The sequence below is a fragment of the Struthio camelus genome, chromosome 12 (genome assembly GCF_040807025.1).
Source record: "Struthio camelus isolate bStrCam1 chromosome 12, bStrCam1.hap1, whole genome shotgun sequence".
Lineage (NCBI taxonomy): Eukaryota > Metazoa > Chordata > Aves > Struthioniformes > Struthionidae > Struthio > Struthio camelus.
This window is the reverse complement of record NC_090953.1, coordinates 8081927-8096844: the sequence shown is the minus strand read 5'-3', so window position 1 is coordinate 8096844 and position 14918 is coordinate 8081927. Positions and strand designations below refer to the sequence as shown.

The following is a 14918-nucleotide window of genomic DNA, read 5'->3' as shown; positions in this document are numbered from 1 at the left end:
AATGTGGACATACTTCTGTGTTTTTGAACTTCTCAAACAAAAACTGAAAAAAGATAATTAAAATCATCATCATGGATTTTATTTACTGAAAGAAAAATTTCGATAGAAAATCAAGTAAACAACATGTACTGCTTTTTGTAAAAATGTACATAAAATGCTTCACGTTTCACAGAAATATTTTTATTACAGGAAAAGCATCTCTACTAAAAGCAACAGTAAGGAAAATATGTTATAAAAATGTTGATCAGATCTAGTAATGAGCTATTCTGGTAAATTACAGCATTAATTCATTGATGAGCTGCTCAGCTTGAACAAGAAAAGGCATTTTGATATAACTGAATGTTCTCAGTGAAAATCACCCTCTTGAATGATTGTTATCATACCATGTTGTTCAGGTGATAAATGAATATCCTTATACAGGAGAGCGGAAAATCAAACTTTATATTTGAGAGAGTGATACCACTAGAACTTCAGCACATAACGGGTTGGTCCCACACTACTGCAATTTATGTAAAGTTTAAGTCAACAAAAATTAGTATTATTAAATCTGAAATTATTGTAAAGAGCTTGATTTTTCAGCCCCCTAGCAGATGTACAATTTCATTGCTCTATTTTAGAATTGTAATTTTTCATTGGTGTAAGAGGAAAGAATGAAGGTCCTCCTGCTCCTGAATAGTTTTATGATATATGTCCGTAGGAGGAAGTTACGCAAGAAAGTTTTGTCTATGCATATTGGTTCTTGCTGTTTCTTATTGTCTTGGAGGTGGTGCTTCTTTTTGCTTCAATGTGATGTGCATGGTTGTATTTAGAAAAAAAAAAAAAAAACAAGGTGGTAATTTATAACAAAATCTGCATTCAAAGGCCTCTCTCAGCTTCCATGTACTTATCTTAAATCACAGAATCACAGAACGGTTGAGGTTGGAAGGGACCTCGGGAGATCATCTAGTCCAACCTCCCTGCTCTCAGGCAGGGTCCTCTAGAGCATGTTTCCCAGCTTCACATCCAGATGGGTTTTGACTATCTCCAGCGAAGGAGACTCCACTACCCCTCTGGGCAACCTGGTCCAGTGCTCTGTCACCCTCACAGGAAAGAAGCTTTTTCTCAGGTTTAGGTGGAACTTCCTGTGGTTCAGTTTCTGCCCGTTGCCTCTTGTCCTGTTGCTGGGCACCACGGAGAAGAGGCTGGCCTCATCCTCTTGACACCCTCCCTTCAGATACTTATACACGTTGATGAGATCGCCTCTCAGTCTTCTCTTCTCCAGGCTGAACAGGCCCAGCTCTCGCAGCCTCTCCTCATAGGAGAGATACTCCAGTCCCCTAATCACCATTTAAGAGAGCTTTATGATTGATTTACAAGGAGATTTTTATATTACTATAAATACATAAAACTAATGGCTACCTTCTGCACAACTGTCCTTCATCCCTAATTATACAGCCAAACATATCCTTAGTAATTGATTGTTAGGATGTTTTCAGAAAAGAGACTTTGAAAGTCAGAAAGGAAGCCAAGATATAGGCATGAAGGCTTGTGCTGGGTGATACTTACAAATGGCGGTCATTATTCAAACATCTACTGGGCAGAGCAGGAGAAGAAAAGATTGCTTCATGCTCCAGGACAAGACAAGAGCAAGGGTTTGCAGTGAGCGGTGGTTCCCATCCTTGTGGTGATAATTCTGCTTATGGTGTCTGAATGGCAACAAACCACTCTGAGCTCAGGGGAATATCTCTGAAAACAATGTCTCAAGGCCCTTTCTTTCATTGGGAATAACTTTGAGTAACTTCACGTGGCCTCTCTCAGGAGAACAAATGAGATATTTAAACGAGTTGTGAGAGGTCAGTTATTTTTTAATCCATTTGAACGAGTCATGCCATTCTCTATTGTGAGATGATGATTCAAAGCTTCACTGCTGCACCCTCAACATTAGCAGAATATTCTCCTTGGCTTGTTGACAACCTCTTATGCTTTGCAAACACAGGAGATAGAAATTGTGGCTCTTTCTCAATGGTGACTAACTGCTGAGTGCTTACCTTCAGGTCATTTAACCTAAACAAACATTCACGCTAGAGCTTTCAGGATATTTTCTGTAACCTAATTATTCTCCTTTTAAAATAGCAATGAAAAGTGGAGCAGGAATATAACTTTAATAAGACTCTGTCAGGCTTTTACTCTCCTTGCCGCTGCTCTTCATTTTGCTCCATTTTCTTCATACTCATTAAGCGTTCTAGAATTAGTGTCAGATGAGGCTGTGTTTGAGAAGCGTCAAGATAACAAGCTCACAAATATCCTTTAATAACACCCTCTTCTCCCACATCCTGCCGTTTCTGTGGGGGCTCACAGGAAAATCATTCTGCTAAAGCAGCCAAAAATGTGGGCTCTATTAGCTTTACCGTAAGTAAATTAATTGGTCATTTTTTCTCCGATGGCCGTGCTTATTCAAGGTCAACTAGAGAAGTCTTTGCTTACTGAGGAGCTATCTAATTACTTGTTTTTGTCCTTTGACCTTTCACTGTGCTGCCCTGTTTCTGTACTGGAGGTCAGTCCAAGAGCAAGTGAATTCTCTTTATCTTCCACTGACTTATCAGAGCTCCAGTGATGTCTACAAATTCTGACTCCTCTGCATTCCTCTGTCCTGCATCTTTATCATTACTTAAGAGATATTAAACTCCTTCATGCCAGAGGCTGCAAGGATCCCTCCTAAGAGGAAGCTCCTGCCACTAAGAGCCTAAACATGAAAGAGATACAGCAAGACCAAGATCATCTTCTGTGGATGCAACTTGTCTAAAATTCCCCAAGAAATTTGCAGCAGGATCTTCACCCACTCTTGCAGTGCCTTCAGTAGAGGTCCTCTTGTACTTGGCTTAAGTGGAATGGCACTCGTTTACAACAGATGACCGTTTGTCTTAAATACCAGTCAGTATGACCAGACATTATGTATTACAATCTAGTGTCCAAGACATTTCAGTTTCACTTACTTTCATAGACCCAGAGAAATGCATGGATCCTGCTACGTAGAAAAGCTGAGCTAACAAAGCACAGCAAGGGTTAATCAATATTTTCTAGAATAAAATTAATAAAACCAAAAAAATTATCTACGTCCTCTCTTGCGATTCCTCCTTGTTTTCCTTAACCTGTACGTGAACATTCTGAGCACCAAATGCTGTAGAGAATGCTGAGTGTCAATTACTACAGGCTCCTACTTGTCCATAGCAGAGTACAAGCCTGAAGAAAAACATTCACTTTTGGCAAAAATACTCACTATATTCTCATGTTCTTGCCAGTTTTCAAAGGTATATTACTGCTCATTTATATGAAACTGAAAGATTACTGTTAAGCTCAGGGATATGTGTTCAGTTAGAAACGTTGTGACCTGCCTTATGGTACATGTACACATTGGTACAGCTAAAGTGACAAAAGGGTGTTCTTTTACATCAGGTTAGTGCAAATGGAATTACATAAGTATATGAGGCAACACCCAGCCACACTATTAGCTGCTCCTAAGAAGAAGGTATTGAATGAAACTGGCATCCTGCATCATTTGAAATGGTGTGAGAATTCACTTCTGGCCAAAAACCATTGTAATGTAAAAGTGGATTTATGGGAGCTTTTCCTTTTGAAAAGCCATCACACAACATCACAACAGATGCAGACGATGCAGTTTCTTCTTTTTCTGTAATAGTATTCCTACTTTGTGTTTGCTAATTGTCTTGACTCTTTCATCCATGCAGAGGACTCTCTTTTTGTAACCGTCATCTGTTCAGTAGTTAGCTTAAAACTATCCCATGAACATCCTTACTTTAGCTTGACAGAAACAACATCCTCCATAGTAGCGTAAATTGGATCTTTCACCTGTGACTACAACAGCTTGTAGAGCCTCTAGTACTACACATGCAGGATAAAATCACGCAAGAAAGTCACTTCTGTTGGGAAGATCCAGGCTTACCCAACAAAGCACTAAAACAGGATGCTACCTGGTGAGAGATGTTAATAAAATCTGTTTGGCAACAAGATACATCAGTAATCTCAATAAGCTCAGGAGCTAGTATCATGAGACAGATACATTCTACACATACACCACCAGGGAAACAAAATACGACTGTGTTGAAGAAAGGAAGCATGAATGGCAAATTGAAAGCTTTCAGGCAACAGTGCAAGATCCACAGAGACTGTAGTCATGGACAGTAAACAAAAGGCTCAAAAGGAGGTCTCAGGAAATCAGTCTCAGGAAAAGTCTAGCACGCACAGCTAGAATTCAAGATGCTATTGAGTACCTGTAAATAATTTCTTCATTAAAGAGACAATTTGATTTATAAGTATTGGGTCCTTCAAGTTATCTAGCAGGAAGAGTAAGGAGATAACTGTTCAGGGTCTGACAGGAACTTCACTCACTTGCAAGGTATTTACAGCCCTGATGGTCCAAAGCACTTTAGGAACTTGCATATAAAAGCTTTGCTACATTTTACTACTAAAGGAAGTCACAAGGGGGAAAGTAGCTGTTATTTGACAAGATCCATCACACAAAATGAATTGTGTCCAGCAAATACAAAAGAACAAAGCAAGGCACCAAAGTACAATCCCTGAGATGAACTTTGGGCTGAGATATGAAGGCTAACACTCAGAGCTGGCAAAAGTGCCACGCGTCACTCACAGCTGTGAATGTGGAAGAGCTTGCTTTGACTTCCTACACAAAAGATGGCACTATCACTTCTTGTACTACCCTACCACCTGGAAGATGTATTCTTACTGACTCAAGGGAACATTGCCTTCTGCTGCATCATCAACCACGGATGAGGCTGGCCAAGAACATTTTCCAGAGTGTGACAATACCAAGAAAGCAGAAAATATGTAGTAAGGTGTCTCTGATATCTCAGTTGTTTCATAAATGCACATCAACTTGTAAAATACAAACAGATCACATTCTATTTTTTTTTAGTTGAATAAATGGAACTGTCTCCCAGAACTAGAGCTACAAGGTTTCATCCTTTACAATAAAGAAATTAAGCAAATATTTTTATTGGATTTTGGACTTATAGTTTGGACAATCATTTCTTTATGAGATGCTGATTAATAGTTGGGGAAGTGGTAGTCTATTGTCTGGTAATTTGATTTTCAATTTCTGATTCTGCAAATTAACTCTCCCACTAAATGAGGCGTTAGGCTGATGTCAATATTTGCAGGTACTCTACAATTATACTGTGTTTGCTAAATCACATTGTTTTAATTCAAAAGTCATTCTGCCTTCCATTTAGACCATGATCCTGCTGGGTGCCTAGTTCTCCTGCAAAAGTGTAGCATTCCCTCAGGTCTCATGGAGTCAATGGCATTACAGATTATTCAGCTTCCTTCAGATTTAAGCCTCATTTATTTGGGAAAACCATAATTAGAAGTTAAGAGCTAGGTTTATACGATGTAGATTGTAGACAAGTCATCCAATTCTTACATTTATGAATCTCTATTTTTAACTGTTTTCTTAGTGGGAGATTTCAAGGTGAACCTGCACCTCTTGTTAAACTAATGTATCTTAATTTTCTGCAATTTTTAGCTTCACTGAGGTGTTCTCCAGCCTTTCATCATCTGGGGGAAGGAACAGGCTATCTAATCAGCCTGTCTGAAGGAAATGCCTTTTTAATGAGTCCGAGTCTCCAGCAGGTCTCAAAATAGCAAGGCAGTGAAGTCAGAAGTGTTTATAGAAAGAAACTGCATTAAAACTGTTTGCATCACGGCATCTTGGAAATGATGGCTGCTGATCCATCCACATGCTATCACAATCTCACCCTTCCCTCTGTTGCTATATGCACTTGCCGGATGTGCATGCCTTTAACAGACCCACGGCTTGCTCATACACCTGTTCTACATGGCAGATCATTAAAATCCTTTCCTGTCACCACCCTCCTGCACCAGCTGACCCAGAGAGTTTTGCACCAGAAGAATGGAAAATAGAATTTCCAAAAATCTCCTGAAGAGCAACCTTTTGGGTGGCATCTTGAGGTTTCTTATTTATTGATGTGTTCTTCCCCACTCTTTGAACATATCTGAAGTCATCCCTTATTTCCTGTACCATGAAAGCCTTCCCTCAGACAAATGCAGCAAGTAGGACCTGCCAGGGGTGCTAAGCTGGTGCTCAGCAGACAAGATTTATGTTACATGCAAATCCACTTAGCATCACGGAAGCTTTTCTTTTCATCCGAATGGCTTAAAACAAATGAAAATTGGCCGTAGCATGGCTGCATTGTCCTGGAAAGAAACCCAGATGGGTGCAGTCTGAGTGATATCCGAGAGATCTGTCCTGATTCTTAAGTTCACTATAATTTCGAATAGAGCAGAATTCAGACCTCTGAGGAAAGTTCTTCTCCCATGCCTAATATAGCACTATGATATCCTACCAGCCAGGTGAATGCATCTGCTCTGTCAGATCAAAGGGCAGAACAAGCATCAACATGGTAGATCGCAGCCAGCATGCCTCCAAGTTGACTCTGAAGATGACGTTCTTCAGTCCGTTTTGCAATTATGCCACATTAATAGTGATTTGCAGCTAGGCTGGGACCCAGGGCCATGAGGCAGGAGAGAAGTCAAACACTGCGCTGCACAAATATCTGTCAGAAAACCGTAGCCACAGGGAAGGATGAGGATGCAGACACCTGGGTGAGTGTCAGACTCTAGCAGCTGCTCCTGGTGTATAACTGTATAATGAAGAGCAGTGAAAGCTACAGCAGCCCTGCAGAAAATGCTTAGAAATGCCAGGAGATGTGTGGTGAGCAGCTTTGGAGAGAGAAAATAATACCTGTGGTTGCAGCACTGCTTTTGTTGTTGTTGCTTTTTAATATGCAGCACAGGAGCAATACGTCTCCTGTGAGACCACCATCTTCTCTTAGCTTGTGTCCTTGCTCTCCTCTGCTGCACCACCAACAAGAACAGGTTCAATGGTGCCCAGTACTCCTCCAGTGCAGCTGTAGTGGATGAAGCACACATGAGCTTCCTCAACTGTAAAATACCTCTGGAGGGTTTGAGATTACAATTCCAATGGCAACTGTAGAGAAAGATGTCTAATGTTATAGATTACTTGCCTGCCTTGGCACATCTCTCAGGAGAGGTTTCCACCAATAGTCCATCTCTGTCTAACAAGAGTCACACCCTGTACTTGTCCTCCTCCTATCAACACCGAAAATAGCTAAGTTTGGATTTCCTATTTTAAGTGTGCACTTTTATTATTGCAATATAGAGCTGTATTTTAATAAGATTAACCACAAACAGAGGAAAAAACTACAACAATGAACTAAAGTAAAAAACGTTTGGCATGATGACAGGTCAAAAAAGCTCCAGCTGCTGAGGTTACCCAGAGGTGAATGTCAATACAAGCCCACAGGTGCTTAACAAGGAGACATCTAGCAGGAAAAATGTAATAAGACTGTCTCAGGGGAGCTGACTCTTTAAAGACTGTGATGTCCAGCCTTATCTATGACAGCACATTGCCTCCCAGCTATGAATGTTCAAATGTTTATAAAATCTGATAAGGTGAGTACCTGCAAGAAATGTGCAACAAATTGTTGTGGTGGTGGTGGTGGTGGGGGGAGTTGCTGATGCTTGCTGTGATCGGGAAAGTAGCTGAGATTTGTGTTGTCAAAACTATTAAGCCCAGAGGAAAAGGGACTATTTGAGCTATAAAATCCTTTCCGGGCTGGCAATGATCATCCAAGAACATTAGTATTCATACATTAGCAATTAAAGCTGACTCAGTTTAGACCAGAAACAATGTTTGGGTATAACAATGATTAACTACTAAATCCAAACAGGTTAGTTTTTCATCCCTGAAGCTCTCTGTCTACTGAGACCTCTCTAGGAATGGGATATGTTGAAAGCTGGCAAAAGGCAGACTCAGGTCTACTGATGTACTTGACTGAAGATAGAAAGACCATCATTCTTTCTTTCAGTAGAGCAATTCAAGAGGACTTTTTTTACAGGAAATAAGTACAAGTTTACAACATAAAGATGAGAAAGAAAAATCCAGTCATCCTGTCTCTTCTGGACAGCAATTTAACTGATATTTGTCTTTTGCTGCAATAAACTAACCAACCAGATGTTTCAGATAATTAGCATTAAAGTCAATGTTTTCTAGCAGCTGTCTTTCTTGTCATAGACATTTCAGTATATCTGCTTTCTCAGCCTGTACAGATTCCTCCAACAGGATGTCTAAGACGTGATCAAGACATGTGATGGCACTTGTGTATATATATATATACTTTCAAGAGCTTTGAACTATCCTGTTTGAATACTGATAGCTGTCATAGCACGTTTAGAGACTCATTTAGGCCTCTAGGTACATCCTTGGTGAGTTACACATGTTTTCTTGGAACTTTGTTGCTTTTAGCACCTGACCTAGAACAGGTTGGTTCTGCCTCTGCAAGCTGGTCGGTAAGACCAGCATACACAAAACATTTTTTTGCATCACAGGGAATTGTAAAGCTTCCCTTGCCACAATCCTATATGCTCAAGTGTTTTAAGATACATTGCTCTATTTTCCACCTATTAAAAAAGAAGTCTGTTAGATTGTCAATCTTATTTATAAAGCACTATAGACTCCATCTAGATCAAAATATCTGTCCAGACACATTAATTGAATTAGTCTGCCTCTAGGTAGAGGGTGAACCAGATTTCTAACTTCAGAATTTTATAGGAGAGGTCCTAAAACAAACATGTAAGGAAGAAGATGAGCATTATTTGTAGTCTAAAGAGATTGGGAGAAAATAAGCCTTTTACATCTTTCCTTAGGTGGAAGAACTAGTTTTTCTTGGATAGCAAACAAACACTTTACAAACTGGCAGACTCCTGTGAGGAAGAGCCAGTTTTTTATGATTTCATACAAGAACCTTGGCATTTGAGGTCTCCAGATAGCCTCTAACCTGCAATTTGTGAGAAGCACAACACCCACAAGACTGACAGGCAGCTTATTCAAATTGACACCACTCCACTACAAGCACCAGGCACCGTTCTTCCTGCAAAGTGCTTGATAACACTGCATGGAGGGCACCAAAGGGGGTGCTGGGATAGATGGGACTATTAACACCTGTGGATATGGCCCAGACCTGCTGGAGAAACTGGGGCAAAGCAAAGTTGAGCACGGAGGGAGCTGTTGGCAGCTGATGAGCAAAGGGCAACAGCTGAGCATGCCAGGTTTCTCGCAGTGCTGCCCAGCAACGGTTTGCAGATCTGCTGAGGGTCAATGGGCACCAGCTGGGCTCAGATGGAGATGCATCAACCTGGGCAGGGACTCTGCTCGACACTAAATTTCAGAATTATATTTATTAAAACTAGTCCTGCAGAAAAAGGCAAAAATCAAAAATCCCCCAAACACTGACAATATTTTGACAAGAAGAACTTGGAAAAAGGTGCTGGAAGAAGACAGAGTTCATTTAAAAGGTCAATTCTCTTGACTTCCTGGTCTGATCGGCAACAGCGGCCTTACCCCTTGAGAAATCAGGATGTTTTTAACTGCCGTTTTCAAAGGCCTCCTTGTAAGCTTTGTAGGAGTTTCCAGGCCTCACCTTCAAAAATGAAAGTTAGGATCCAAAACATGTAGTTACATTTGAAAAAACATAACCTATGTTTCCATATAAATCAGGGCTCCTCTCAAAAGCCACGGACTTCCCAGTTCTAAATAGTTCAATACCACTGATTTGGGCATTTAATAGCATACGGAAATATAGCAGCAGCCCCTAACGTACACCCAGAAATGACCTGGAAAGGGGTGCTCAAAGAGCAAAGCAGATCAGGTGTTGCTGTTACACTGAGAAGGAAGGTGATCTGTAATGGTAGAAGTGACGATTAGTGCTTTTTAAAAGGTGATATCTCTTGAAATTAGAACTCAAGGTGGGCGCGATAGCCAATGTGAGCCACCATCAAAAGGCCAAGGGGCCACGGACATGAAGCACGGGCCTTAGAGTAAAGCCTGCCTGTGGGGAAGCGGTGTTTACAACCTGTGACACCCACTGGCATTTATTTTTTTGAACGTGCAAGGTTTCCACAGCCGTTTTCCGTCCTTTAACAACAAACGCTTTCTCAGGAACATGAAAACTGGGCTTCCAAGCCGGAGGGGGAGCAGGCCGAAGAGGGCCAGGCCTTCTTGGGGCACGCGACTCGCCCTCGACTCGCACGAGAAACTTCCGCGTGGGAAAACCACGCAAAGGGCCCTGGACTTGTCCTCCGCTCCCACCCCCACACGCTGCCCCCTCCTCGTGTCACCAGCCGGGGAGAAACCGCCGGGTTGACAGGATGCCCCCAAGGCGCTGGCACCGCCGAGGGGCAGGATGAGCTCCCCGGGGCTGGGGGCCGGGGCAGCGGGGGAGGGATGGGGGGGCGGTCCCGGGGCTGGGAGGTGCCGCCCCCCCCCCGCGGCTATAAGGGCCGGCGCCGGCGCCGCCGCGCGGATCCCGGGACGGGGCAGCCCCGTCCGCCGGCCGCGGAGCCTCCGCTGGGGCCAGCCCCGTTTCCCCCCCCGCCCGCCCCTCGCTGGCGGGGCCGCGGATCCGGCCTGCGCGGGGCCGGCGGAGAGGAGAGGAGGGAGGGAGGCGGTGGTAGCGGCGGCAGCAGCGCGCTGGCCATGGCAGCAGCCCGCGGGCGGAGAGGCAGCCGCCGCGGGCCGCCGCTGTGATTGGCACGGCGAGGAGGAGGAGGAGGAAGGCGCGGAGCAGCCGCGGGGCCCGCCATCCCTCCGCGGCGGCTGTGCAGCGGCGGCGCCCGGGAGGATGCCGGGGAAGACGGGCTCGGCGGGCGGCGGCGGCAGCGAGCTCCCGGGGGCCGGCGGGCAGCGGCAGAAGAAGAGGAGGAGGAAGGTCTCCTGCTTCTCCAGCATCCAGCTCTTCCTGGTGTCCGAGTGCGCCCTGATGCTGGCCCAGGGCACCGTGGGAGCCTACCTGGTGAGTGCCGGGGGGGCGCCGCGCATCGGCGGGGCCGTGGCCGCGGGGGGATGCGCGGGTACAAGTGGCAGGGAAGTTTCCTTCCCGCCGGGCCAACTCGGTGCGCAGCCGCCGGCCGGAGCGCGGGTGCGTGTTTTAACCACCGCCCGGCGTTTCACAGCCTTAAATGACTCAGCAGCGGCGAGGGGCTGCCCGGGCGCGGCCGGGCTCCTGCGGCCGCTGCCGCCCTGCCGGAGCCCAGCGCGCCGGCCGCGCTCGGCGGCTGCTGCTCCTGCCTCCGCCGCTCTCGTTTGCCAGGGGCCGCTAACTCGGCTCAAACGCCGGGCTTTCCGAGTTGCACTGAATAAGTAGCAGGGGACTATAGCGGGGCGTTCACTTCGTGCCTGCCGTGTTAGTGATTTTCCTTCAAGCGATGCAGCGGTGTTAAGTGCAGCCGCCCCGTAAGCCTTCTGTGTTTGGTGTAGAGAACAGGCGGAACAGGACTTTGCACTGAGTCCGCACTGGTCTGCTGTTGGAGGCACGGCTGTAGCAGAAGAGTTGGGAAGATGTGCAGAAGGCTGAGCTTGTGTGCCTGAGTATACAGGGAGAGACAGCCTGGGAAAAAGAAAAGTGCCCTGCTTCCAGCAGATGCGAGTGTAGAGTTGATTTAAATTTCTCAAAATAGCTTGCTGGATTTGAAAATTATAGTTTCCATGGAAAAGAAACGTAGCCATAATCTCTAAGGTTTTTTGAGGCCATGTATGTAGTGTAGTATATGGTATCTAAGTTCTCCACATCCTGTACTTGTATTCCGTATTTAGCTCTGCTTCTCTCTCATGCACACATACGAGTGGTCTATGTAAATTTATATTGAATATGATCTATAATTTTGCAAGACACATAGCTAAAATAAACAGGGTTAATATTCTCTATCAACATGAAATGCAAATTTGCAGTCATTTTCCCTGTAATGAAACATGCAAGCTTGGAATGTGTTTATAATTACAAACTAAACCACGTCACATCTGTTGAGATAAAGTCAGCAATTCTACCACCTGGGCATCAGTGGATAATTCTTAGGAGAAAGGGCCATGCCTTTCTTACGTGAGTAACACTTTAGTAAATAGATTGTTTCTGATGAGCTACTTGCAAAATGAGCTGCCAGCATGACTGATAGTGGGACAATCCAATGTTAAAATAATGGCCAAGGAATGGCCCACTGAGATGATGTCACCTAGTGGGCACCAGTATGCTAGAAAAGTACAGCTCTGTAAGGGAACTGTGCATTGGTACACCTTGCTACAGTGTCTGAATGTCTGCCCCACAGGAGGATCAGCAGCGATAATAAAGTCCCTAGCATAGCTTTTTTTTCAAACTCCTTTGCATTGCTCTCTTATTACAAAGCCAGCATTTTTTTCCCCTATTTTTTTTCCAGCTCTTGTGGTATGCTTTGTATTGAAGCAATGTGCTTGTTCCTTCAGAGCATTTCATGTTCCCCCAACTCCAGCAGCTGCAAAGCACTGCTGCTGTCATGGTCCAGAAGTCTTAAACCCCTTCCTCTGAGGGGTTAACTTGTCTGAGATGCTCCTGTCCCTTCCCTCTTTGATTCTCTAGGGTGCGTGATGTGAACACGCTGTATTGTGACCAACATGACATCATGCCCTAATGGCCAGCCAGTTCCACAAACAGTAACAGCAACTGGTCAATGGAAAAAAAGAAAACTAAACTCAAAACAATCTACAGCATGCATAAGTAGCCGCCCAGCTGGATTGTGCAAGTGTTTCTCTGTTCTCTGTCTAATTTATCATCCATTATTGCAAATACCAAATACTTCTGAATACAACAAATAACTCCATGTTTGCATCTATCTTTGGGGGGTAAATTTATGCTTAAAGAGATTCTACGTTAGTACTGTGCTTACAGGTGTTTTGGGGGGATTGAAAGCAGGAGCAGGGAAGGTGTTGACCTAATCTTTTCTGCAGGCCAAGTGTCCTATGGGGCCAAGTGCTGTTCTTGGTTGCCCTCTTGGGAAGGGTGGTGCTGCAACCAGTGGAGGCAATACAGAGTTGCTCAGGTGTAACTGCTGGTGGATTTTAATCAACTCAAGCTCCTCCTATGAGTAAGGGCTACTGGCCTCTGTGGTGGATTGCTGGGCTGGTCCCCGAGGGACAAATTAGCAGGAGAGACAAAGCAGTGAACAAACAGAAAGAAAGACAAATAGGGAGATGCTGTGGAGGACAATTACAGTGCATACTTCTGGGCAGCTGAAAAAACTACTAATTTTAGCCTGTCAGCAGTGATAGAGTACTGTGTTCATTCTCCCATGTTGCTTGGCCACATGTATGACTTTCCCAAGTTACTTGTAACTTGGGAAAAGAAACCTTTTTATTTTTCCTTTTAGGGCAGCGAGTTGACTTTCTCAGTTTTGTCCACTTTGCTCTGCAGAAAGAGACCATGAGGGCAAAAGCTGAGCTTATTAAGACAGCAAGCCAGTGGCTTAGCTTGTTAGGAGTGATGGAAGAGCTCAGTTCTGATTGAGCTTGGTTCTCTTGTCAGTACATTTGGAAGCAGATACTGTTATTTCTTAATATTCTGAGAGATATAAAAAAACTTTTCCCTGTTCTCGGCACGATAAACAAGCAGTACATGCTCAAATGTATGTACAAAGTATGCTCATCCACTGTGTGGTTTTGAAGGGAAGATCATTCACTTTTATTCTCATGTATTTGTTCATAATGCACTGTGCTTGCCAACAGTGCTTTATAAATAACAAATGCTGGTAAAGATCTATGAAGTCTAATCCTTCTTCCACAGAACTCGGTGGTGAAAACACTGCAGGATGCCAACAGTGGATGTATATGTTTAATCAGTATTGTGTCTCTCTGGGGCCCTTCATGTGAAATTTTGAGGAACATTTGATCAATGTCGCATTCCAGCATGTTTGTCAATTATTGTGCTCGCTGGCTGCAGAAATGCATATGTTCCAAAAAGACTTGGTGCCATGCTCTCATTACAAGACTATCCTGCATAGCTTATGCAAATGCCAGCTGATGCTGCTGACTTAATTTCTGGAGCGGCTGAGTATACTCTATTATTTGCATATTCTTGTAACGTTTTGTGTACACGTTTATTTGGCTTCATCTAATTCCTCCTGCGTCCTTTTGGAAACTTGGATTTCCCAGCAATTGCAGTGGTGCTGGGAAAATGCTGCCGGTAGTCTGCAGGCATTCCTGCTGCAGAAGTTGCTTCGGGTTTCAGCAGCAACTTTTAAAAGCCCGTATGATTTCCCACTCCCTGCTGCTCTCTTGAAGCGTGGGTCCGTGGATTAAAAAGCCAAGCTTTACTGGTGCAGATGGCACTAGGAGGGAAAGACTGGGACCTCTGTTTTCCAGACAGAGCCTTGCGCCTTTTGGGCAAACGCAGCAGCGTGCTCAGTGAGGCTGGCCGTGCTGTGCAGCGGTGATTTAGATAAGGCTGATTCACACACCTTGGCGACGCTTCCCTCCCTGTGTTCCCTCCCCCCACCCCCGAATCCTTACATGCATTATATTTTGGAATATTTTAACTGATAATAAGGTTGCAAGTGCTGCTGAGGGATTTCATCACCCTGCCAGTCAAATCTTTTGCCTAACCAGTGGCGAAATCACTGCTTTAGCAGAAGGCAAAGAGCGCTCGGTTTGACAGCCACAGTTTGTGGAGCAGGAGCGCAATTTAATTTTCTCTCCCTAGCCTGTAGCCTCAGATAGCTCCAGTTCAAACTGACCTACTTGCAAGCACCCAACATCTGCCAAAGTCGCAGGCTTCTTTAGATAAAGGGCGTGCATATGGGAAGCGCATTGAGAAGTAGTTATTTGGTGTGTGTTGGATAGCTGTTTTTAGAGCTGTACTGAGATATCTCCGCGTGCTGCAGCTTTGAATGCAGCTATTCATGTGTTTTTATCAAGTGATAGAGGGTGACTGGCCTGAGCATGAGATGGAAAGGAAAATAATTGGTGCCTCCCAAGGAGGGTGCGTTGGTGTTGGCGTGGGAAT

The 14918-nt window shown here is 44.3% G+C and overlaps 1 protein-coding gene across 1 annotated transcript in view; it reads left to right on the top strand.

The window, feature by feature from the left end:
• The first annotated feature begins 10561 nt into the window (after positions 1-10561).
• The window catches only part of SLCO3A1 (solute carrier organic anion transporter family member 3A1), a 150875-nt gene continuing 146518 nt past the window's right edge, over positions 10562-14918 (top strand). Inside the window, exon 1 of the mRNA XM_068958320.1 lies at positions 10562-10907. Within this exon, the coding sequence (XP_068814421.1) occupies positions 10737-10907 (171 nt within the window). The 5' untranslated portion in view covers positions 10562-10736. The remainder of the gene's footprint in view (positions 10908-14918) is intronic.